General features: G+C 37.9%; 1 protein-coding gene across 7 annotated transcripts in view; it reads left to right on the top strand.

Moving 5' to 3' along the window:
• SCN8A (sodium voltage-gated channel alpha subunit 8) overlaps positions 1-13522 on the top strand; it is an 86303-nt gene extending 72781 nt beyond the window's left edge. For all 7 annotated transcript variants that reach the window (XM_032210538.1, XM_032210536.1, XM_032210531.1 and 4 more), the window contains 6 exons: positions 814-1098; positions 5497-5550; positions 6759-6896; positions 8251-8355; positions 9835-10105; positions 12378-13522. In XM_032210538.1, the coding sequence (XP_032066429.1) occupies positions 814-1098; positions 5497-5550; positions 6759-6896; positions 8251-8355; positions 9835-10105; positions 12378-13522 (1998 nt within the window). The remainder of the gene's footprint in view (positions 1-813; positions 1099-5496; positions 5551-6758; positions 6897-8250; positions 8356-9834; positions 10106-12377) is intronic.
• Positions 13523-24970: the final 11448 nt, after the last annotated feature.

The following is a 24970-nucleotide window of genomic DNA, read 5'->3' as shown; positions in this document are numbered from 1 at the left end:
TGTCTTATATGTTAGACCAACAATACAAATGACACGTCTTCATTTCTGTATAAATATTAAGAGAAGGAAGGAAGGAAGGAAGGAAGGAAGGAAGGAAGGAAGGAAGGAAGGAAGGAAGGAAGGAAGAAAACTGTAAAACATGAGTTTCATTTGCTGTGAAGCAGAGAAGGGAATATGGCTTTTTTCTTTTGAGCTTGCAAATATGCATGCTCAGCTCTTGGGACACTTCTGGCCTTGCTTACTAAAGAATATATAGTCCTGATTAATTTTATATTAATCTATCACTGTCTTAGAACAAGTTCAACACCCTTTCCTACTCCCATTTGAAACATGTGGCTAAAGTTCCTCATTTATCTTCATGGGAGTAGGAGTAACAGGGCACAAATTTATGAATCTGGTTTTAAAATGGGGAAAGATGGTTGGCTAAGTTAACTTACATGTGTCTGATTTAAAAAAATATGATTCTGACTTGGATATTAGACTTGCCTGGACATTATCAAGGCAGGAACCCCCTTCTTTTCACAATCTTATTTTTTTTTAAAATTAACTACCTATTGAATGGCAAAAGAAATAAAAACTAATTGCTAATATTTGTTTGGATAAATTATTTAATAAAAGATTTTTGAAAAACAAAATGCTTGGAGACACATGATTTTGTTTTTACTTTTTTGAATTAAGATGAGTTTTATGAGACTAGCCTTGTTTCTGTTCCCCTTACTAAAACTAGACAAATGGATATTTTGCTTGTAAAACCCAAGTCATCAAATTTTCTGTACTGAAACACTCTCTTCCTTCCTTTCCCTTCCAATACAGGTGGTTGTGAATGCCTTGGTGGGTGCTATACCATCCATTATGAATGTGCTGTTGGTCTGCCTTATTTTCTGGCTGATTTTCAGCATTATGGGGGTTAATCTTTTTGCTGGGAAGTATCATTACTGCTTTAATGAGACGGCTGAGTATCGATTTGAAATAGAAGAGGTGAACAACAAGACAGAGTGTGAGAAGTTGATGGATCCCAATGGAACAGAGATTCGGTGGAAGAATGTGAAGATTAATTTTGACAATGTTGGTGCAGGGTATCTGGCCCTCCTACAAATTGTAAGTTCTATTTTTGTTGCTTGATGTCTATTGTATAATTGCTAAAATATTGAAATCTTAAAATGTTTTTCCTTTTGTAAATTCCATGTATCTTTTCCCATATTCAGATGGATCAGCCAAACATTTTCGCTTTTTTATTGTATTTTGCAGCGATTATAAGGAGCCAATCAAGAAGTCATTTCCATTTTTGAAGTAATTAACGTGGGAAAGAATCTAATTATTTTTCACTTGCATCCCCTTTATTAGTGAGGACTTAAGAGCAGTTTATTCTTTAAGCATTGAAGGTGGAAATAGCAAGGATCTGTTCCTATAAGGAGAGGTCCGAGCTAAGTAACTGGTAATTTTAGCTTTGAGAGAGGAGTGATTTATAGTTTCCTGAAGAATTCTTAATTCCATGTTGCTGTTAGAAAATGAAGGGGGCAGGTGTTTCTAGTTTGAATATATTCTAAGCAATACAGTCTCTGTTCACTTTTGGTTCTGGATTTTACCAACTGACATTAAACCGTGGTCATCTTGAAGATAGGTTGTGATCCAAGGGATCTTATTTCATGCATGCAGTCCACCTGTTCTTCCAAGAGCAATCTTCTGCACTGCCTATGAATCATTCACAACCTGGATGATATTCTAGAATTAGTCTTTGTGTAGACTAAGGAGAAGCAGAGGTGGGGCAGGAGAATAAATCACTTGGAAATGAATCATAGAGCAACTTAACTGAGGATTTTTGTGTGTGTGCGATTCAAAAGGGTAGTATGTCTATCATTTTATGGTTCCAGGTTTTCCTGCAAATGTATTTGAAGAGTTCAGGATCTGTAGTACTATTTTTTAGAAAGGCTGATTGTATCCATTAATCAGAAAGTTTAAAAAACTGGATCAAGATTCCTTTCATTATTTTAATTACAAAAGTGATATTTTTTTATTTTTTTTAAAAAAATTCATGTTTCATTAGCAATTTTCTTTTCACACCATGCATATTTTGTGGACAGTGTATTGACTGGGTCAAATCTTTTTTCAACAATGCTAACGGTAATAATATAAATAAGTATACATAATCCTAGTCTTCCAACTCCTAGGATACCATTCTCTCTTTATAATTCTTTATTATTTTTCCCATTAATTCGTTTAAATATAAATAACATTTCTTTGCACCTTGTATTTGTTGTCCCTTACTAAATTACTAATATTTAATATTTTAGAAAAATTTAGTTCCACCATAATTTCAATATCTCAAATGTCTAGAACTACTAATAAAGCCATTTATTAACCAAATTTAATCAATCCCAGGAATATATCTCAAAATCTCTTTCTAATCCTTAAAAGTTTAAATTCACAATATACAATACAATAGTAAACACTATTAATATTATTAATACAATTAACCTAATCCTAAACTTTCACCTACTAAGCTTAGCTTATTTTTAGTTATAATAGATTCTATTATCTGTTAATATATAGGTTACTATTTTCACTATTTGTATTTTCTATTTTTCCATTTTATTAATATATTTTCTCATCCATCATCTCTAAGCGTTTTTGGAGTTCCATCATTTATTGACTTTTTAAACATCCTTTTATCTCTCTTTCTTGGAATCTTATAACTTTTTTTTTGATATTTTTATACCCTAGCCCTCACCCTTCAGTGTGCCCTTTGTCTTTTTCTGCTGTATTATTTGAGCATCCTTCAATAAAACTTCCTTTTTTAAAAGAGATTTTTCTCTTTTTTCTTCAAACTTTTCTCTTTTTTAAAGAGTTTTTTCTCTTTTTTCCTCTGTTCTATTATAAGCTTTGAAAGAATTATCTGATTGAATTCTACTTATTACTCCTTTCTCTTCATTATCTTTATCATCTTGTATCTCATTTTGATTTTTTCCTTCCACTGCTTCTTCTAATTTCTCCTCTATTTCCTGAATGCCATGTTCATCTTTTTCCCCAATTGTTGTATGACTTCTACACTAATTTCTGTATTTTTAAACAATCCCTCTGTCTCCTTATTGTTCTTTATAGTTTCATGCATGCTTTTGAGCATCAAAATTATTTCTTCATTTACTTCCATTATCCCCTGTAAATCCATTTTGTAACAATTTAATAAAAATTACTCAGTATACCTCTATGATTCCAACGTCTCAGTATTAAGAAAAACTCCTGTTTAGTAGAATTCTGTCAATCCCATAGTTATATCTCCAAATCACCTAAATTTATCATCTTTAAAATTCTTTAATAATTTACAGCCTTGTGGTTTCCAATTACATATCTTTCCAATTGTCCAAATTTTAAAGTCTTATTTAACTCATTCTTTTCTCTTTTCTTCTATCACCTTTCTTCTTTTATCTTGTAGAATGTTCTGCCAAATAGCATTAATAATCCAATCCAAATTAATCCACTAGGTTTCTCCAGTTTTTTAAATCCATAATCCAATAGCCAGTTTCAATAAAGTTTAGTTATTTACAATTTAATTTATCTTAGAAATCTTCAAAAGGGAACAAAAACTCATTACGGTAAGTATTTTCAAAATATCTGAGTCATCTTCTAGCATAGAGTCAAAGTTAGGCTGCCTTCCAGATGTTATTTACTTCTATTCTGTGTATTAGACTTTATGTGTATTGGACTCACTTTCACTAAAAGTACTGACACTCTAGTGCTGTAGTGCTTCTCTTCTTCCAGTAGATGGCTCTCATACTCTCAAGTCCAACATGAAATGGTCTGTCAAAAACAGCTGATTATCTGATAAATCCAGGGTGTTTAGAAATACAAATAAGCTAAAAAATTTCTCCCAAAAATCACTTTTCAAATTATTTAAGCTTTTTTCTAGGTTTTCTGTATTTTAAGGCTTTCCTTGGGTATTTCTTTCATCTCTTATTTTCAGTCTCTAATCTTCTCCATGTATCTAATTGGCACTTCCTTAATGCTTGAAAATTATCTTTTAAAATTCTTGTACTTAAATTAGGTCTTTAGAGTAAGTTTTGGCAGTTATCTCACCCAGTTTCAATGCTCTGTCCATGCACCACTCCAGCACAAATCTTGTAGTCCCAGTTACCCCAGCTTGTGACTGCCAAAAATGGCCCTGCTGTCATTCGGGAGAGCTTGCTTCAGATCTAATGAGGAAATTGCAGGTTCATCATGGTCAACGAAGCACCTCTCCTTCTTTGACGCCCCTACAAGTCGGCTATGACCCTGTAGGGTCTCCTGACAGTGATTGCCAGCTGGATTTTGCAGGGCTCAGTGGAGGCCTCTAATTTCCAAGCCATTCTCGCCATGACGTCAACTGAAAGTCAAAAGTGATATTATTTTCAATATTATTTGATTTATTTGATTTCTGTAGCTGCCCATCTCAACAAATAACTCTGGGCAGCCTACGTTATTATAAAAACACATTAAAAACAATAAATAAAATTACACTTTATTACACGGGATGTTATAATGTATTATTTTGTGAAATATCCTTAACTAAATAGGATTATTAGGATTAAATTATCTTGCAAATCATAACAACATGCAAATGTTTTGTTAAGGATTTATAGACTATCCTAGTGCACATTCCATATAGAAGCCAGAGAACAAATGGATGTACCATTTACCAAAATAAATGCAGTTATAGTATGTCCTTTGTGTGTTTAGGATGGGTGAGAAATTCCATGAAAGTAGAAGCAGTTAAGAACAAGTGAAATCAGCACAGCCCCAGAGGTGGACTGCTTCCAGTTCAGGCAAACCTGTAGTTAAGATTCTGTGCAGTTCAGCGAACCAGAAAATCCCACGCCAGCAAATTCCACACAGCTGGCCCTGGCCCTGATCATTTTTCAGTCTGTTTTCCAGGCCATTTTTCAGCCTGTTTTCAGGGCAGTTTTTTGGGCCAAGAACAGGCCGAAAAAAGCCCCCAAAATGTCAAAAAAAATATGCTGAAAAATGGGTGGGGCGGGGCCAGCTAGTGCTGGAATTAACCCTAACTGGCTGAATCTGACCTCTGCCTTTGAGGTGAGTGGCCATCTTACAAAAGTTGGAAATGATAATGTTTCATGTCATGGGAATGTAAAAGGCATGACAAGAAGGAGAAAAATTGGGGTGGGAGAAATGAAACTGATATTAAATCAAAATGTGGAAATATATGTGTGTATGTATGTGTATGTATGTGTGTGTATGTATGTATGTGTGTGTATATATATATATACACACACACACATACATACACACACATACATACACACACATACATACATACACACACACATACCTCTTGTATTTAGAAGAAGATAAAAATGTTTACAAATGAGTATTCCTAGGCCTAATTAAAAGTGAATACAACATTTCAAATCTTGTTTGTTCAGTAAGCAAAAAATAAACAAATGCTGGCTATTCATGTTGCTTTGTTTTTTCCTCCTCTTTAAAAGAAATGTGCTTTTTCCACAGGCTACCTTCAAAGGCTGGATGGATATAATGTATGCAGCAGTAGATTCTAGAAAGGTAATATGGCTATGAACCTAGCACTGCTTTTAAAGCAAAGAATTATAATGAATCATTGATATTTGCCCAGACACAACTGTTTACTTTGTTTGGCAACAATATGTAAGTGATTTGCCTATTGCCTTAGTTTGGGATATTTTTCAGGTTTTTGGTCAAATCCATAGCTCTGATTTCCCTGATAGTTTTTCATCCATATGCTAAACAAGTTTGATTCAGCTTCTGAGCCCAAACAAGGCAAGTGGGTTGCCACTGCTTGCTGGGATTTAGAAGCAAGAGTGACTGTATTATTTTATATAAGAAAAAATGCTAATCGTCTCAAGGGGAAGTAAAAAAAAATGGTCCAATTGTCAGACGCTAGCTGCACCTTCTGTGTACGTAACCTGATCTCTTTTGTGCACAGAATATTCAGCAATGGCCCCAGAATTAATTTCATTACAGTGAAATTAAAGAGGATTTCTGTACATAATGGATCCCTATGAGCCTTTGAATCAAAGGGCAACTTTTCTAATCATTAGGTTTTGCATAATGCGTAAATTATAAAGATTTCCCAGAAGAGGACATCATTTAATCATTTAATTCTTTATTATAAGTGTGAATTTAACCAGCAGCAAAATATTTAAACTGCCCTATTTATTAGATGCATGTGAGTTTGAGATAAAATAGGAAAAATATAAAAATAATTTGAATGCTGTGAAAATATGACATAACACAAGATATGGTTGAGATTAAATGTCAAATGAATCCAAATGTGAACAGTACAAAATAAATATGAGAAAGGTATGGATTATATGGAGAGAATGAATAAAGATCAAAACTCAGAAAAATGGAGGAAAAATATTAAAGGGTTAAGAGAAGGGGAATGAATAAATTTTAGGTGGGTAGAGTTAATGAGATCCTCAAAAATAATGTTTAAAGAACAAAAAAGTCAGTGTATAAAGTAGTGCATGGATATAGTATCAATGAGGGTTGTTTGCAACAATAGAAAGATTTGCAGTACTATAGTGGGTGCTAATAGTATAAATAAGTTTTAGTTAGATTTTCTTTCTCTTTTACCTTTGCCTATGCCTTTTGACCATTATGTCATTATTTTTCTGCACAGAATACACTGTGATTTGTTACATTAATAGATTGAGTATATATAAATTGGGGGTATCTCCCCCCCCCCTCTCCTCTCCTTCAATATATAATTATTTTGTCTCTGCTTATAGCAAGAAGAGCAGCCCAAGTATGAGGACAACATCTACATGTATATCTATTTTGTCATCTTCATCATCTTCGGATCCTTCTTCACCTTGAATCTCTTCATTGGTGTTATTATTGACAACTTCAATCAGCAAAAGAAAAAGATAGGTCAACTTTTCATATTTTCTAGCACACAAGGAGAAGGAAAAGAAGAGAGAAAGATACATCCTAGAATGATTATTTAATTATCAACTAATAACGATAGAGGAGAGACTTTCCCAAATTTTGCTGCTGCTCATCCAAAATGTAAATGATTAAAAGCAGATTCTCACATGCAAGTCAGCTACGGCAACTGTAGTTATCGTAAGATGACATTAATGAGTGAAAGAGGCATTACAGATAGTCCTTGACTTATAAACATTTATTTAGTGACCGTTTGCTCTGAAAAAGGTGATTTATGACTGGTTCTTACACTTATGACCATTGCAGTATCCCCACCATCACGTGATCAAAATTTAGATGCTTGGCAAATTTGCATGTATTTATGATGGTTGCAGCATCCCGGGGTCCTGGGATCAGGGGTGGGTTCCAGCAGCCACTATTGCCGGTTTGCTCGTGTGCACGGAGCATGTGCGCACATGCACAATACAATAAAAATTGTTCTGCACATGCGCAGAAGCCAAAAACAAGATGGCAGCACCATAGGTGCTGCCAGGAGAATCGGTTCGGGGGCGTGGCAGGCCTGGGTTGCTGCCGGTTCCAGTGACCCAAGCCGTCAAACCACTACCAGTTCGGCCAAACTGGTCCAAACCAGTAGGAATCCACCATTGCCTGGGATTGTCATCTGCAATCTTGTTAGGGAACTTCTGACTAGCGAAGCCATTGGGGGAAGCCAGATTTGCTTATCCACCACATGATTAACTTAACTGCAGTGATTTGCTTAAGAACTGGGGCAAAAAGGTCGTAAGTTGGGGCATGACTCACTTAACAACTGCCTTGCTTATCAATGGAAATTTTAGGCTAAAGTCATAAGTTATAAGTTACAGCTATACCTGTATAAGTTACAGCTATACCTGTATAAATCAAATGCAAAGGTAACCTTTTGTATAATTGTTGTCATTTTGACTTCTTCAACTATGCCCCAAAGAAAGTTATGGTAATTAGTAAATACACAACAGATATATTTCACGTAAATTATTTCCTGTTGGACAAGTTTCTTGTGCCTTTTCATTTCAAACAATGACAGCATTACAATTTATAATGCTAAATTGAACCTTTTCATCACAGCTATTAGCTGATGAGAATTATAGTCTGAGATCCAGTGGGCACTACATTAACTTAGATGTTCCCACAACAGAACTAAATAGAACTTAGCTCTTTGATACAATTACTTCTCGAGATGGGACAATTTTTTGCCACACAAAGCAGTAAGACTATTCATTGAATATGCACCATAATCTTCAAGCAAGGTTGAATGGATTGTAACCAACTTCCTTTTCTTCCCCTCTTCCCCTTTACTTTGGAGGTCAGGATATCTTTATGACAGAAGAGCAGAAGAAATACTACAATGCCATGAAAAAATTAGGGTCCAAAAAACCTCAAAAGCCAATTCCCAGGCCTCTGGTAAGTTTTTCATTTTTTTTCTAGCATGCCATTCCTTATATACTCAAATGGAATATTTCATCCCTCTCCACCCATTGAGATGATTCAGAAATGAAAAGCAAAACCATTATAATTGGTAATGGGTGAAAATATCAATTGGGAAATTTCTGATTCAAATTTCCACATTAGGCAGCCTTGAGAAACTCACAAATCTTTTAGCATCCATTTCATCATCCTACTCCTGGAACTATGGTACTATCTTCTATAATTCTTGTAAAATGTATGCCCGAGAAAGAAATTAATGCCAGATCAGAAGGCCCCTGTGGCAAAGTGCTATTGCAGAATCCTTTTCCCAAAATCAGGGCCTGACCTCTACCCAGTCAGCCAACTATGATCTTATCTGGCAACAGCAGGTAATTTTGACTTTCCTATATGCTGTATTCAGGTATGAGCCCTTGATAGGTGCGGTCACCTCATCTTATCCCAACAATTGGGTGAAAAGCCAAGTATTCAGTACTTTATGGAAGAACAGGAGGGTAGGAGCCTGCCAAACTTTAGGGAAAAGGGTGTCCCATAGGACAGGTCCATGAAAGAGCACGCTTCCAAGCTTCCATAAGATGGTAATGTTTAAAGGATGGGACTAGGAGTGTGCCCGCTCTATCTAACTTGGTAGGATGAGTAGATGTTCTTAAGGAAAGGCAGTTCTGCAGAAAGCCTGACATAGTGTCATATAGGACTTCAAAGGTAATGACCAGCTTCTTGAATTGCATCCAAAGGAAAATAGAACCCAGTGCAGCTCACGCAACATAGAAGATCTGAGTGCTGAACATAGAATTAAAAGCTGGATAATACACCATATATTTGGTGTATAAGACATACTCTCCCCTATCCTAATTGGGTGGAAATGTGTGTCTTATACAGCGAATGTTGCCAAAGCCCCACCCACCCACTGGATTCTACCCTTCGACCTCTGCCTCCCAGCAATTTGCCTCCTTGCAGCAAACAGCAAACAGCCTGGTCAACTTCAGCACAGCCTGATTTAGCATGAGCAGCTGATTGGCGGTTGGATCTGCCTCCTGAAATATCGCCAGCAACTTTTCCAGGCTGTGGGGATCACCGCTGCCATTGCCATCCACCACCGCTGCCACCTATCACCACCTCCACATGCCCCATTTTTTGCCTCTGTGTGCCCCATTTTCAGCCTCCACACACCACATTTTTGACCCATTCCAAGCAACGGGGATCACCACTGTTACCACCTATACCCACCGTCTGGAACAGGCTGAAAATGGGATGGGTGAAGGCCAAAAATGGGGTGCAACAGCAGCTTTATTAAATACCATGCTGACTGAACAATTTTCAATCTGCCTTTAAGCATTTTCATAATGGGAGGAAAAAAACTTTTGTTGCCATCTTATTAAAATCTTATTTAATTTGATAGTACCAAAGGTACACTGGATATTTCACAATGTTGATATGCATTTTTTCTGTGTATAATAGAACAGAATCCAAGGCGCTGTCTTCGACTTTGTCACCCAGCAAGCCTTCGATATAGTAATAATGCTACTCATCTGTCTCAACATGGTGACTATGATGGTTGAAACCGACACACAAAGCAAACAGATGGAGGAGATCCTCTACTGGATCAATTTTGTCTTTGTTATCTTTTTCACTTGCGAGTGTGTGTTGAAAATGTTTGCCTTACGTCACTATTATTTCACTATTGGATGGAATATTTTTGATTTTGTGGTTGTGATACTCTCTGTTGTAGGTAAGTATATAGAAATATTTTCATGTATCTAGCACAGTAATCAAAGTACCTGGAGAAATGGACAATTCTAATGTTCAGTTGCAAACATCAAAATGAAAATGTGAACTTGTTAATAGTGAAACTGAGACTGTTTAGGACGTGAAATGTTGGTTCTTTCTATCATTAATCAGTTCTTTTATAGCCACTAAGAGGGCGCAAGAGTTCAGCGGTTAAAGATGCCAAGCTTGTCAGTCAGAAAGTTCAAGCGGAGTGATGGGGTGAGCTCTTATTACTTGCCCTGGCTCCTACCCACCTAGCAGGTCGGAACCATGAAGAATGTAAGCATATAAAAAGCTACCACTTTGGTGGGAAAGTAATAGTATTCCATGTGCCTTGGTGCATAGTCATGCTGGCCACACAACAGCGGAAATGTCTTAGGACAACGCTGCCTCCCTCAGATAAGGAACAAAGATGAGCACCATCTAGAGTCAGATACAACCAGGCAGGGGAAACCTTTGCTCTTTGTCTTTATGGTCACTAATCTGTTTTGGATTCTATTATTTTACAGTGTAATTTGAGATTGCCTCTTAAAATTGCTACTTATATAGAATGACTAAGTTTTCTATTAAAATTTATTGAGGAGCAATGGAAATATTCCTGAAATATGTTAAATTCCATTGATTCTCATTTTTCACTAGACTCAATTCAAGATACTGATACGAGTTTGACATAGTTCAAAGGACAACTGTGATGACCTGGTGCGTGGTACAAAAGCAACACAACCAGAGAACAGGAACCTCCCTCCTTTATTTCTCCAACTTTGCCCCCAAATGTCCCCACGTTTACTACAAGTCCTGGAGCAAAACTCTCGCATGCACCTTCAGCAGCCTCTGGCTGTGAGTAGTCCAGTAAGCAAGGTTAGCCAAACAGTAACCAGGACCAGCAGTCCAATAAGGCAGGTTAGACAAACAGTAACCAGAGCACGAAGTTCAGCAAAGCAGGCAAACCAGGCAAGTCCTACAAGACAAAGCACAGTAATCTCTAGGTGTTGGCAAGTGCACAAGAGGCTCCACAGATTCAACACTTGTTCCCGACAAATGCCCCTCTCACCGTCACCTCCTTACATCTCAGTCCCCAGGTGTGATTTGTGAATGGGCGGGACACTTTCCTCCCTCATGGCCTGCTCAGTCTGTGTTGGTCTCGCCTTCTCTGTTCTCTCCATGCTCTAGGATCAGGAGTGGTCCTTGCTCTTCGCCTGAGCTTTGTCTCTCCTGCTCCTCCCTATCTGAAAACCTTTCTAATCCTGAAAAGCCTTGTCCAGACTGACTCTGTCCTTCCCCAGTTTCCTCCAAGGCCAATGGAGATGCCCTCTCGATCTCTGTCAGCTCTTGTTTCAGCTCATCTTCCCCCACAGATTCAGACTCTGATGGGGCCATGACAGACAACTATTTATATGAACTAGCTTGATACTTTGAGATGTTCCTTGGCAGTCCTCTGTGTCTGCTTTCTGTGTGTAACAGAATCATGTAGGGTCATGTAGAGAGGCTATTAGAGTACCAACGTGCCTCTTGCTCTTCCTTTGGTGTCACTTAACAGCTTAACTGACCATGGGGCATTTTTAAGGATTTCTAGTTGCTTATGATAATTGTAATCAACTACGGTTACCGTATATGAGCGTTGAAATCAAATTTTACTGTGCTGTTTGAATTGTATTTGTTTTGAATATTTGACAAAGGCCTTTACAGGTAGTCTTCAAATTACAACTTTAACAGAGCCTGCCTATTACGGTCACAAGTCGTAACAGTTATGAAATTAGCCAATAATATGTGACTGACATGATTTTACATTTTTTGCAGTGTTCACTTAGTGAAACACCATGGTCATAAGTGTGAACCCACTGTTTGCTATGAGTATGCTTTGCAGAAAATTGGAAATAAGTCCTAAAATGTGGTCACATGCCAGCTGTAAGTGCAGGTGTGTTGCCGAGCACCCGAAGTGCAGTCAGGTGGCGGTGACTTTTGATTGTCAGAACTATAGATCTGGCTCCCATTTTGCAGGCAGGTCGTAACTTCTAACAGTCCCCAAGCAACCGGTCATTAGTTGAGGACTACCTGTAGTAATTAATAAAAGGACTTAATGACTAAAAGATGGTGACTTTTAAAACAAGCTGTGATTTTCTAACTCTCATGTATTGTCTCTTAAATTTGCCCATTATTTCCATGCTTCTGAAGAAAGAATGTGAGAAGACTTGACACCATTGTAACTCTCTTTTCTCTCCTCAATATTTTTAAAGGTATGTTTTTGGCAGAAATCATAGAGAAATATTTTGTGTCACCAACTCTCTTCAGAGTCATCCGCCTGGCCCGTATTGGTCGAATCCTGCGCCTGATCAAAGGAGCTAAAGGGATCCGCACCTTGCTTTTTGCCTTAATGATGTCTTTGCCTGCCTTGTTCAACATTGGCCTCCTGCTCTTTTTAGTGATGTTCATCTTTTCCATCTTTGGGATGTCAAACTTTGCTTACGTCAAGCATGAGGCTGGTATTGATGACATGTTCAACTTTGAGACATTTGGCAACAGCATGATATGCTTATTCCAGGTCACTACCTCAGCTGGATGGGATGGGTTGCTCTTACCCATCCTCAACCGTCCTCCAGACTGTGATTTGGAAAAGGAACATCCTGGGAGTGGCTTCAAAGGTGACTGTGGGAATCCTTCCGTTGGGATCTTTTTCTTTGTTAGCTATATCATCATCTCCTTTCTGATTGTGGTCAACATGTACATTGCCATCATTCTAGAGAACTTCAGTGTGGCTACAGAGGAAAGTGCTGATCCACTGAGTGAAGATGACTTTGAAACCTTCTATGAGATCTGGGAGAAGTTTGACCCCGACGCTACCCAGTTCATTGAATACTGCAAGTTGGCAGACTTCGCAGATGCTTTGGAGCACCCTCTTCGTGTTCCTAAGCCCAATACCATTGAGCTCATTGCCATGGATTTGCCAATGGTCAGTGGGGACAGAATCCATTGTCTGGACATCCTCTTTGCCTTTACCAAACGTGTACTGGGTGACAGTGGTGAACTAGACATCTTGAGGCAACAGATGGAAGAGAGATTTGTGGCTTCTAATCCTTCCAAAGTGTCTTATGAGCCCATCACAACCACATTACGGCGTAAACAGGAGGAGGTCTCCGCAGTGGTGATCCAGAGGGCTTACAGGGTCCGTTTAGCAAGGAGGGGATTTATCTGCCGGAAAAATGTCTCCAATGCAATAGAAAATGGAGGGACAAATAGGGAGAAAAAAGAAGGCACTCCATCCACGGCTTCCCTCCCATCTTATGACAGCGTAACTAAGCCTGAAAAAGAGAAACAGCGAGCCGAAGAAGGGAGACGCGAAAGGGCAAAAAGGCAAAAAGATGCCAGGGAATCCAAATGCTGAGATGATTCTATAATAATAATAATAATATTAACTGTAGAAAACTCGTGAGCAGAAAAGATTGTTTACAAACTTCCTGATAAAATATATATCAATAGCGAACAGCTGTGGAGAAACTTTAAAGATCTTATACCAAACATAGTCTGCTTACTGTGTGACCATGTTGCATCTCAAAGCAGTGATCTACCACCTGTTTAATGGACCCATCTAGACCAATATATTAAAAGAAACAGGAAACAATGCAAAGGAGAACAAGGATTTTATACAATCTGGGCAGGTGGATACTGCATGTTCCACATCAGTCAATGCAACTTAGGACAAAAAAGCAAAATAAAACACACACACACAAACAAGGGGGAAAAAACTGCTGCTTGAGGATTCATATTTTTTTCCAAAGCAGCAAAAAGTGATTTTATTTATTTATTTATTTATTTCATTTTATTGAGAGGAAATCTGGAAAAATGTCACTTAAAGGGTTGTTTAGTTCATGCAAAACTAGATTTTCATACTTGACATTTAGTTTAAGCAGCAAAAAACAAAAACAAAAAAGGAGGGGAAAAAACCAAGTAGAGCATCAACAAAAAGCTGAAATGACACGTATTTAGCCCATATCATTTAATCATCATTGTTTCTTTAGTACTTATTATCTGCATACTTTTTATTCTATGGGCTTCACCATGGTTTGTGAGAGATGGGGGTAATCAGGTATTTTCAGTTTGCCAAACTCGCTCAGGCTGATTCCAAAAATAAATTAAATAAAATTGTGCTTGTTTCAATGCATAGAAATGATTTGCATGATGGCATGCTGTGATCAGGAATCATGCATGAGGAATCATAAAACCACAAGACACCCAATATGCTGTCCGGGCCGTGTGTTAAGCCATATGTTTGAGGCACTCCACTGACTACAGCACACTGTATTTGGAGAGTTACTCTTAGCTATGATTATGCTCTTCACCTCGTTTCCAAGTGTTAATCTTTCCATGCACCCTCCCACAAGAGGAGGAAAGTGAAACTAATCAAAGAGTTTATGTGTATTTTTAATAAGCTTCATGCAGTCAACTTCTTTTCCAGTTTTTAAAAGTAACTCCCCAAATCAACACCAAAATGCTGTTCTACCACCCTTTCAATTCAGGAAGTGGTTGTAATATGATCTCAATATCTGGAACATTAGGGCTTTAAGAAAACTCACCAAGTAGTTCTGTATCCTGCAATATTTACAGTTCCGTATCCATTCTGCCATATTCACTTTTTTCTGTTAGAAATAAGCACTGTAGAAAACAACATATTATCTCTCAAAGACACATTTTGGCAGTTATATAAAGCTATCCTATTGCAGGCAGGCTTATGACAGAGGAGTTTACAGCATTGTGTGTGCTACTTTTACTGGCAAAACGTTGCGGGGTTTTTTGGAGTGCAGTGATGTGAGAAATGTACTCGGCACAAGTGGATTTGTTCTTTCACTGAACGTTTTCTGCAGCTACATGGTTTTATCCAATTCTCTGAGCTGCATTTTTCCCCTAAGGAAAACAAACCAAAAATATTTTAAATAATTATGAAAATAGTTTAAATATCTATGAATATACAACATCCTACTTTTGGTAAGCAAAGTAGCATTGTGACATGGATACAGCACTGAGAGGAAAAGTGTCATACTTGACATGTGCCTTCACCAGTTCCACATTTCATCCCATATTGTTGTATGGTGGTAATTTTAATGGTCCTGTATATTCAGGGAGGGATGAAGAGCTACCTCTCAACTAGTCTTAACTCTAACACGATGAGCATTCTAAATGGAGGGGAACTAACATTTATGTTTCTAAGAACTACTTTGGCATGTTTCATTCTTTTTTTTAATGTCCATTATGTCCCCTTTTAATTCATCTTCTAAGGGCACAGATTTATGGAATTGTTCTTGGGTCATTGTCGGCATTGCACTACAGTCAAGATTGTTCAATCATACAGCTTTTTAAAAAAGAAGTTTGCAGAAGACTGTAAAGAAATATGTTGAATTTCTGCAACATGGTGAAAGACGCTGTTTGAATGTGGACCAAAACCATTTTATCTATAAAAGGGCAAAAAATATTTTTAAAAAACAAGATTTAAAATATTCCAAAATCAAAAGAAAGCTAAGAAAGTTAGCAATGCCTTTTAGTTTAGTGGCAGATGCTTGACATTTAGAATTTTGCAACTTAGATGCCTATTACAAGGTTAATCAGAAAGTAAGCCATTTGATAGATATCTGTGCCAAGTTGAGCTTTTTAAAACTGCATAATCTAGCTACCACGACATCTGTGGAATAATTCTGCTGCACCAAATACCACAAGGAGCAAACCATTTCTTTCTTGTTAGGTTTTATCCCAGCTACTCATAAAATATGTATGATAAAATTACATGCATTTGTACAGGCAACATTGTAAACAGCACAACAACAAGAGCTGAAAAGTGTGACTGAACTTTTTAAGACAATAATATAAATACTGTAATATATCATTTTATTTTACTGGCATGCCTTTTTGTACATGACAAAGGACTACAAAAAATTAAATAGAGTGGCTTCTGGCTTATGCCACTGTCCATATTTAATTTTCTATCTCTCTAAAAATATTTTTTTTCTTTTCCACTTTTCAGATGATGTCAATTTAAGTACATCCCTTCAGAGGAAAAATATCCTCTCAAAAGCTTTATTGCAAAAATGTATTTACAACAAAACTACTTAGATTGTATTTTGGTTCTGAGGTGCAATACATTTTGACCACTCTATGCAAGATTTGGCTAAATGTCATATTTATTCTTCAGCTGGACTACTGTTCCATATGAAAAGCTTGGCACATATAGTGTTTGTGCTATCAAATTTTATTCAGCAAATTTTAGTAAAAATGCCCGCAATCTATATTTATATTTGCTTATTATTTAAGAATACTTGAAATTTCTTATATTACTCGAGCTTTGCTAAGAAAAAAACTGTTAAGAAAAAGCTTCAAAACTGTGAACTATGTCCTAACTAAAATTAACATTTTTTCTAGTTTCTGCACAATGTTTCTTCAAATTTCTTTCATTTTAGATTTCTTTAACCAGTTATCCCAATTAACCAGACCTCACTGAGATTAAGAGCCACACACTAGTATTTTAACAGCATTACATTTTGGAAATCTTCTTTAAAAATGAATCCTCCTATAATGGTCTATTGAGATATATGAACATTATATAAAGATATACCTGAACTTTTTTTAAAAAGAGATAAAAGAGAAAAGAACTTATTATTTCAACAAAAACAGCCAGTGCTTTTTAGAAAAACATGGTCCAAACTAGGAATCAGTCAAATAAACCTCAAACTTATTGAGAAACATTTGAAAATGTAAATTTAATTTTAATAACATTGGTTTTTAAATCCCATTGTTTCACTCCATCTACCTCCCCCATAACCAGAAATGGTCAAAACAGTTTTGGTAAAAAATAATTTTAATAAAAAAGAACATTACATTTAGTGCATTTCTTTATAAATTCCTTTCCTTTTTTAAAATTCAAATAATAAGAATAACCTCTTTAGGGGGTTATCTTCCTAGCGAATGAATGATATATGGAAAAGGACTGAAAACAACATATATGGGGGATATCCAATGCAAACCGAAATGAATGAGCATTCATATTTAAATAATTTAACATCCCTTTGATATCTTTAATTACTGTCAATGACCAATACAATAAAAGAGGGCAAATACAATAGGCATAATGCCAAAACTAGAAAAAGGAAAATTTGAATAAAATGCAGTAAAATATTAAGATAGTAAGATAACATAGAAATGGAATGAAACTGGAATACAATAGATTAAAAGAAGGGGAGAAAACCCTTCATAATGCCATAACTCCAAGATTAGACAATTCTATGTCTTCTTATGGGAATTACTGTAGATAGAAACTTAGCATCTTTACTTATGGTGGTGGTAAGGCTGACATGAACAGGAAACAAGTTATCATTTGACATAAATCTTATGACCATTTTTCAACTTCTACTGCAGAAGAGGTAAAGATATGGCTAAAAAGTTGCAATATGCTTCCCATGTAGGGTAAATCTAGGGAGACAACCTATTTTTTTCAACTTTATGATTCTGATAATGTTCTTTAGAATAAAGAATCCTATATCTAAAATATTCAAAAAGTATTTTAGGAGATTCATGGTAGTTTAAAAATGATGAATGTTTAGATTGTTTATGTGATAACACTGACAGTTTGGTAAAACTGGATAATCCTCAGCTAACTGTGGTATGGATAAATTATCAATCAAACCAAACAATGCAAAAGTAAAACAGTTTTTTGTACAAAGGGAAGAGAATTCTCAAATATAAAATATCTGATGGGTGAGGGGGCTGAACAACAGTCTAATGTGCTCCCATAGTGTTCAGTCAATTTTGTTCAAGAATAATGGACTTTTGATATTTGAGTATTGAAGGGGAAGATGCAATAATAAACTGAATCCACATATCATTTGCCTAGGATGACAATTAAATGTGCCTACTCTTACTTACAGGCTTCTTTGGTAAGTGGCACAGCTGGCAAACCCTCTATTTTTGGTAGCTAAGAATTGGGCACATTGTTAAGACTACACAGCCAGAAGAACAGCTCATAGCCAAGTCCTCTGGTTACTAGACATCAGTAAAATAAATAACTCCCTTGCAAATAATTGTACCACTCATCACATAGCAATTTCCCAATGAATCAGTAGCTTAGATAGCAAAAAAAAAGGGGGGGGGTATTCTCCTATCTATGAGAAATTACATTGAAATGTGTTTAATTTACAGTACTGCTCTTTTTTATATTTTGTTTCATAAAATAATGCAGCCTATCTCATCTTGCACTTGGTCTTCTTTTTGAACCTTCTGATAAAGAGTAAACAGAAAGAAGAAGAATCATACACTGAATTAATCCTGAGACAGTTGTGGCAGTTTCCACAAATCTATTTGGGTTTTTAATTTGTTTCAAGTATTATTACAAGAGCAGGTAACCAACCAGTGGAGAACATCTGAACATTATCATTGTTGGGAAAGGTCCATAGTCATGCATATGAGTTGTATTTAGGCAGATGGTCTTCAGTTAAAGAGGAAGTATAGGAGATGATGGGAAGGGCCCTTTTCTGTCTGAGACCTTGGGAAAGATGCTGCCACCCAACTGAAGAATAATAATAATAACTTAGATGGATCAATTAGGATCTTCCTAATTATTTCCTGGTTTAGAAAGTTATTCCAATTGTTAACTAACAAAGCACCACATATTTGGAAAGCTATGTAGTCCCATATTCCAAAAAGCCCCAAATAAACATTCCTGGTTTCATTTTACCAAGATAACGGTTTGATCTTTTGGGTAGTTCACTTTATAAGGTTAAAAAAAGTTCTTTGATGGTAACTGTAAAAATAATAAATAATAATGTAGGAGCAGATGTTAGGAATAAGCCAGTAAGACTAAGAATTTATACTGAGTTCTCTTGTTTTTTTCCCAGTGGATATTATGGGCATTTAGAAATGGCCAGTTTCAGATTGAGTATAGTTTTAGACTATTAACACTTTGATGAAAAACTGATGGAAACTATTGCTAAGTTAATATTGTTAAATTAATATTATCCTATAAACATTTATGGGTTTGATGCTTCAAAATCCAAGAGAGGGAAAAACAAGGACCAGACAGATTGGGACAAATTGGAAAGCAAAGGACCGAGCATTGTTACTCAGCTACATTATTCCCTGTCATACAGGGTACATTCAGGTATAATGAACTGGGCCAGACTTGGTCCAGTGAGAATATTTCCTTGGGCTGAGTTTTGGATGTATATAATATTGTCTCTTGGCAACCAGTATTTGGCAACAGAGTAAACAGATAGATATATCAGGAAAATGCAGCCTCCTATATGCAACTTACGTTATGCCACATTATGTTTCATGGTACAAGGTGTTTCAATGTGTACATAACTCCTTTTGGAAAAAAAAGTGATATACATGATTCCTGGGTTTGTATATATTTTCTCTTCAAATGCTTTGGTGTTTATGAGGCTTTGAAGCATTCCCCATAATCAGTAACAGGAAGCGGGTGGGGACTGTTAACAATAAAGTCCACAGTCACCTCTTGTGATGGGTGGGAATGAAGAGAATTGGTTCAAGCTGTTTTTTGTTTAGAAGGTTATTAACAGAAAGGGCTTAAACACTACGTTGACAAAGATGATAATAACATTAGCTTGAAGGACTATCTGGTCTCATGACATTAAGAACCTCAGCCTCATGCACTAGTGTGTAAATGCCCTTATCTGCTAAGACAGGTAAGCTCTTGAGAAAAGCTAGTGGGTTTTTTTGAAGCATAAAAATCACTCTTTCACATACAGAAGGTCCTCAGGTGGATGCTGCATTTACCTTGGCACAGGAAATGGGTAGTTTTGCAGTATGTTTCATGCTTTTTTTCCTCTTACCTAACCTTTGTGCACTAGTAACACTCTCTCCAGAAACAGTTGTGTGCTAGGGTGTTGGCTGTGTGATTGTCAGTGGACACCCAGACCTTGGCTTGTGCAGTTCTGTAACCATCCAGTGTGCCAATGTCTTATTCTTAAGTTGTTTGTTCCAATCAACTTTTTCTTTAAAGCTTTCTGTTTGAAGGGCTGAGATGAGACATCCTTGCTTTATCCACTTGCTTTGCTAGGAGTTAAGAGCAAAAGAAGACCAGGTGTTATGTTTCTAATAAGTCTGCCAAGGGAGGCAGTTCATGGTCCACTTGCTCTCTTTGAACACTTGTAATATGTGGCCAGAAAAGAAAAATTCTTCCGAGCTACTTCTCCCATGTGGAGATGATCTCTGTCAACAGACAAATGTATGCTGTGTTGCTACAGTGCCTATTTTGTCATCAATACTTCAATTGGGAATCAAACTATGATTGGGAAGAATTGCATGAGACTTGTGTAAGTTGTCTTTCTGAGAGGAATACAGCCAACAACTTTTTCTGCATATAATTTACTTTTGTGCCTCTGTTTGTGATATTGCTGAGAACTGACACTTGCCTGTTTTGTATGAATGTGGCACACATGTCTGCAGATCTCATTCTCCCTTTCATACTATGAATTTTTTTAATGTCCTAGTCTTCTTTCCAGAGCTCACCATATTAGCTACAATAAGAATGTTACAGTCACAGAACACAAGGATTGTGTTTGTGAAAGGAGCACTGAGTAGATGTTTTGTCCACCCCCTTTACAAAGAATCAGTACATGTTGGACTTTGCAGGAGATGCACTAATAGCAAACTAAGCATTCACTGTTTTAAAGTTCACCAGGATTATTGTGATCCCCAATGAGAAGAAGAGCACACGTGGAATCCTTTTAAAAGGGCAGTTAATGGCAACAGTTCACTCAGCCATTCTCCAGAATGCAAAGTATTATTTTTAAAGTTTCTATTTACCAGTGAAAAAGAGAGATTTCCAATTTAACTCTGGTCTTAAACTAGATTGGAACATTTTGATGGAGAGAAATTCAAGACAACATTCATACGGATTTCAGTGTCTACTAGAATTGTGTCACCTTAAATATGAATCTATATATTTCTCATACGTTGCATGTTACATTTATATAGGGAGGTATACATGTGTGTTTATGTTTTTGTGGGAGTGTGTGGGGAAGAGAAAATGAGAGTGCTAGAGGGCATGATGAGAGAGTGATTTTCTAAAAGAATGAGAAAATGCCTTATTCAGGTATTAGACTTTGATAATTCTCTTAACAGAATTCTAGTGATTTCTGCTTTCAGCTTTGTGTGAATGAGTGACCAAATGGCTGATTGATCTCGGGCAAATTATCTAACCTCTCTGTGCGTGCCTCAGTTTTACCCATCTGTATAATGGGTAATTACCTACCTCACAGGGGTGTTGTGAGGCTCAACTTAATTCACATCTGTTCAAATGCTTTTCTGAGGTTCACATGGACATTGTGTTCTAGATGTGTATGTGACAGAACCATGAACTAAAGGAAAAATATAATGAGATGGTGTGGTTAATGCTGCTAAAACCTCCACAAAAGCTCCCCCCACCAATAGATATCAGAGCAAATACTTTTTTTTTTTTTTTTGCTGCATTCTGCTTGCAACACCATCTCAGGAATGTGTTTATTGTCCACATCTTTAAACCCCAGCCTGTAGGTTTGCTTGGTTTAAAATAACAACAGCAAATGGGAGAAAGCTGATTTGGGTTAGGGAGAAGGAGGGGGGAACAAAATAATATGTATTTTAAAAGTAACAAAACAGATTGAAAGAACAGCATTCTGACTTATCTGATTTCCTTTGTACTGTACATCTTTTTACTTTGGAATTTGCAATAAAAAGGTATGTCCATCTTGTTTTACCCTCTTCTCTTGGATTAAATGTTATTCTACATCTGAGGTTGAAAGGTTAACAGGGCTGGTTGCAGGTTCTCATTTCAGTAATGCCACTTCAGTTACTGACTTCCATGGAAATGAAGTCAAGGATAACAAAATAAAATTAAACTCTATCCATGGGCAGCTGAGGCAACCCACCTGGCTGAGGAGTTCTGGGAGTTGAAGTCCACAAGTCATAAAGTCACCAAGATTGGAGATCCCTGTTCTATGGGAAGGAAAGTTGCTGCTACAATCCCAGAAAGCTTTGTAAGCAAATGAGTCTGGGAGGATCTGCCTGAGAGAGAGGATTGAAATAGGTCTGAGATCTCAGATCTGAAAAATCTTATTCTCAGAACAGATCCAGCTCTAGCCACAGACTTTTTCTGATCTCAAGCCACCACTAGGCTTCTGCATGTGGGTTAAAGGCAAACTTTGGGAATCTGAGCATTGTATTGTATTGTATTATTTGTATGCCGCCCTTCTCCGGGAGGACTCAGGGCTGCGAACAATTCAAGGGGGAAAAAAAGGGGAACATAAAAGACAAAATACAAATAATAAAAGTAGACAACAGTCGCACAGCCATACATGTCGAGAGGGGAGGGAACTCATCACCCCCAGGCCTGCCGGCAAAGCCAGGTTTTGACGGCTTTTCGGAAGGCCTGGAGAGAGGTGAGGGTCCGAATCCCTGCGGGGAGTTCATTCCAGAGGGCCAGAGCTGCCACAGAGAAGGCCCTCCCCCAGGTAATAGCCAGGTGGCATTGGCTGGTAGATGGCACCCGGAGGAGGCCAACCCTGTGAGATCTAATGGGTCTGTGGGAGGTAATTGGCAGCAGGCGGTCTCTCAAGTACCCAGATCCAATACCATGAAGGGCTTTATAAGTTACGACTAGCACCTTGAAGTGTATCCGGAGACTGATCGGTAACCAGTGCAGCTCGCGGAGGATAGGTGTAACGTGGGTGTACTGAGGTGCACCCACAATCGCTCGCGCAGCTGCGTTCTGGACGAGTTGAAGTCTCCGAATACTCTTCAAGGGCTGCCCCATGTAGAGCGCATTGCAGTAGTCCAGTCTTGAGGTCATGAGGGCGTGAGTGACTGTTGCGAGCACCTCCCGGTCCAGGTAGGGACGCAACTGGTGCACCAGGCGAACCTGGGCAAATGCCCCCCTGGTCACAGCCGACAAATGGTGTTCTAAAGTCAGCTGTGGATCCAGAAGGACCCCCAAGTTGCGAGCCCTGTCTGAGGGGCATAGATTTTCACCCCCCAGCCTGAGTGATGGAATATTGACCAAGTTTTTGGGAGGGAAACACAACAGCCACTCCGTCTTGTCTGGATTGAGTACAAGCTTGTTAACCCCCATCCAGACCCTAACAGTCTCCAGGCACTGGCACATCATGTCAACCGCTTCACAGATACTCCTAAACTAAACAAATTGTGCCTTATACCTTTTCTTCCTATTGATTTCAAAAAGAAGAAAAAATTGAAAGGAAAATAATTGTTTAAAAAAATAAAGAATTAGTTGTCTGCGAATTCTCACTTCCCCTTCCTTATATTTATTTGTTATTGTTCCAGACTGCCCAAGTGATTCTCCAGATCATTTATAAGCCAAATCAAAGGAAAGAAAATGTTAAAGATTTTTTAAAACCGTGTTCACGTTTAGTCCAGTGGGTCTTAGGTACAGTTCACTCAATTTAGATTCACCCCAACTTTATTATTTTAAGGCAGCTGGGGCTGATTTAAAAAAAATGTTTATAATAAGATGGCCTGATGACAAGAATACCAGACTGTGATTATAAAAACCCAGCTGCCTTTTTTATCTGGTAGTAATTTCCAAGCTTATCCATTAATATACTAGAATATATATATATATAGCAACAGCAATAGCAGCAGCAATCAAAATGAAATACTGCTGATTAAATCCACTTCAGGATGAATACCTCTTTATTAAACATTTTAGGCTACAATCTACCATGCTTGTCTAAGGTGCTGGCCTAGAAGCCAGGAGATGGTGAGTTTTAGTCCCACTTTAGCCATTAAAGCCAGCTGGGTGACATTGGGCCAGTCTTTCTCAGTCTAACTCCCTTCACAGGGTTGTTGTTATGGGGAAACTAGAAGGAAACAGCATTATTTATGTTCACTTGACATCAGTGGTGGGTTCCAGATTCCATTCTAACTGGTATGATTGGAACGGCCCCAGCGTCACCCACATGGACGCGCACAGCACACATGCATGCGGCATGCACCTGCGTTGTACCTGCCTGCACTGCTTCCACAAGCCTCCGTGATGCTCCAGCTACTCGGCAGAGCATCGTGCAAGCGCTGTATGCGCCATGCCCGTGCGCAGAAGCGCCAAAGGCTTAAAGCACAGGTAAGGAGCTTGGGCGGGTGGGTGGGCCCTTCGGAGCACCGTACCAGAACGGTATCTGGTGCTTCGGGCAGGCTCCGGTACACTCATACCAGGGCGTACCATCTGCAACCCACCACTGCTTGACATATATATAAAAATAATAAAGGTGGGATAAAAATCTAACAAATAGATAAAAATAGATTGAAAGATATTTGCTAGGGCTGAGAGAGTATGACTGGCCCAAAGACAACCACCCAGCATCTTTGCCCAATGGAGGATAAGACTCCCTACTCCTGATCCAGCATCTTAATCACTCTCCTAACCAGCAGTGAAATCCTTCTGGTTTGGCCAAGTTCAGCTGAACTGGTAGGGAAGATTGTCCTTGGTTCTGCAAACTGGTAGTAAAAAAAAAGCTTCCAAGGATCGTGCAGCTCAGCTGTGAGCCGTGTGATTGTTGGAAGCTTTTCCCCTACTTTTTAAAGCATTTTTTCCTGCTGGTTCGGGTGAATTGGCAGGAAAACAATGCTTTAAAAAGCGTGCGGGGGGGGGGAGGGGAAGCTACCAATGACCGTGTGGTTCACAGCTCATCCGCACAATTGTTGGAAGCTTTTTTTCACCTTTTAAAGCATTTTTTTCCTGCCCATTTGTGTGAACAGGCAGGGAAAAAACGCTTTAAAAAGTGAAAAAAAGTTCACCATGCCCACTCCAGTCAAATGACCCCCCCAAGCCACGCCC

Source organism: Thamnophis elegans, chromosome 2 (genome assembly GCF_009769535.1).
Source record: "Thamnophis elegans isolate rThaEle1 chromosome 2, rThaEle1.pri, whole genome shotgun sequence".
Lineage (NCBI taxonomy): Eukaryota > Metazoa > Chordata > Lepidosauria > Squamata > Colubridae > Thamnophis > Thamnophis elegans.
The sequence above is the reverse complement of the archived record's forward strand: the minus strand, read 5'-3'. Positions and strand labels throughout refer to the sequence as shown.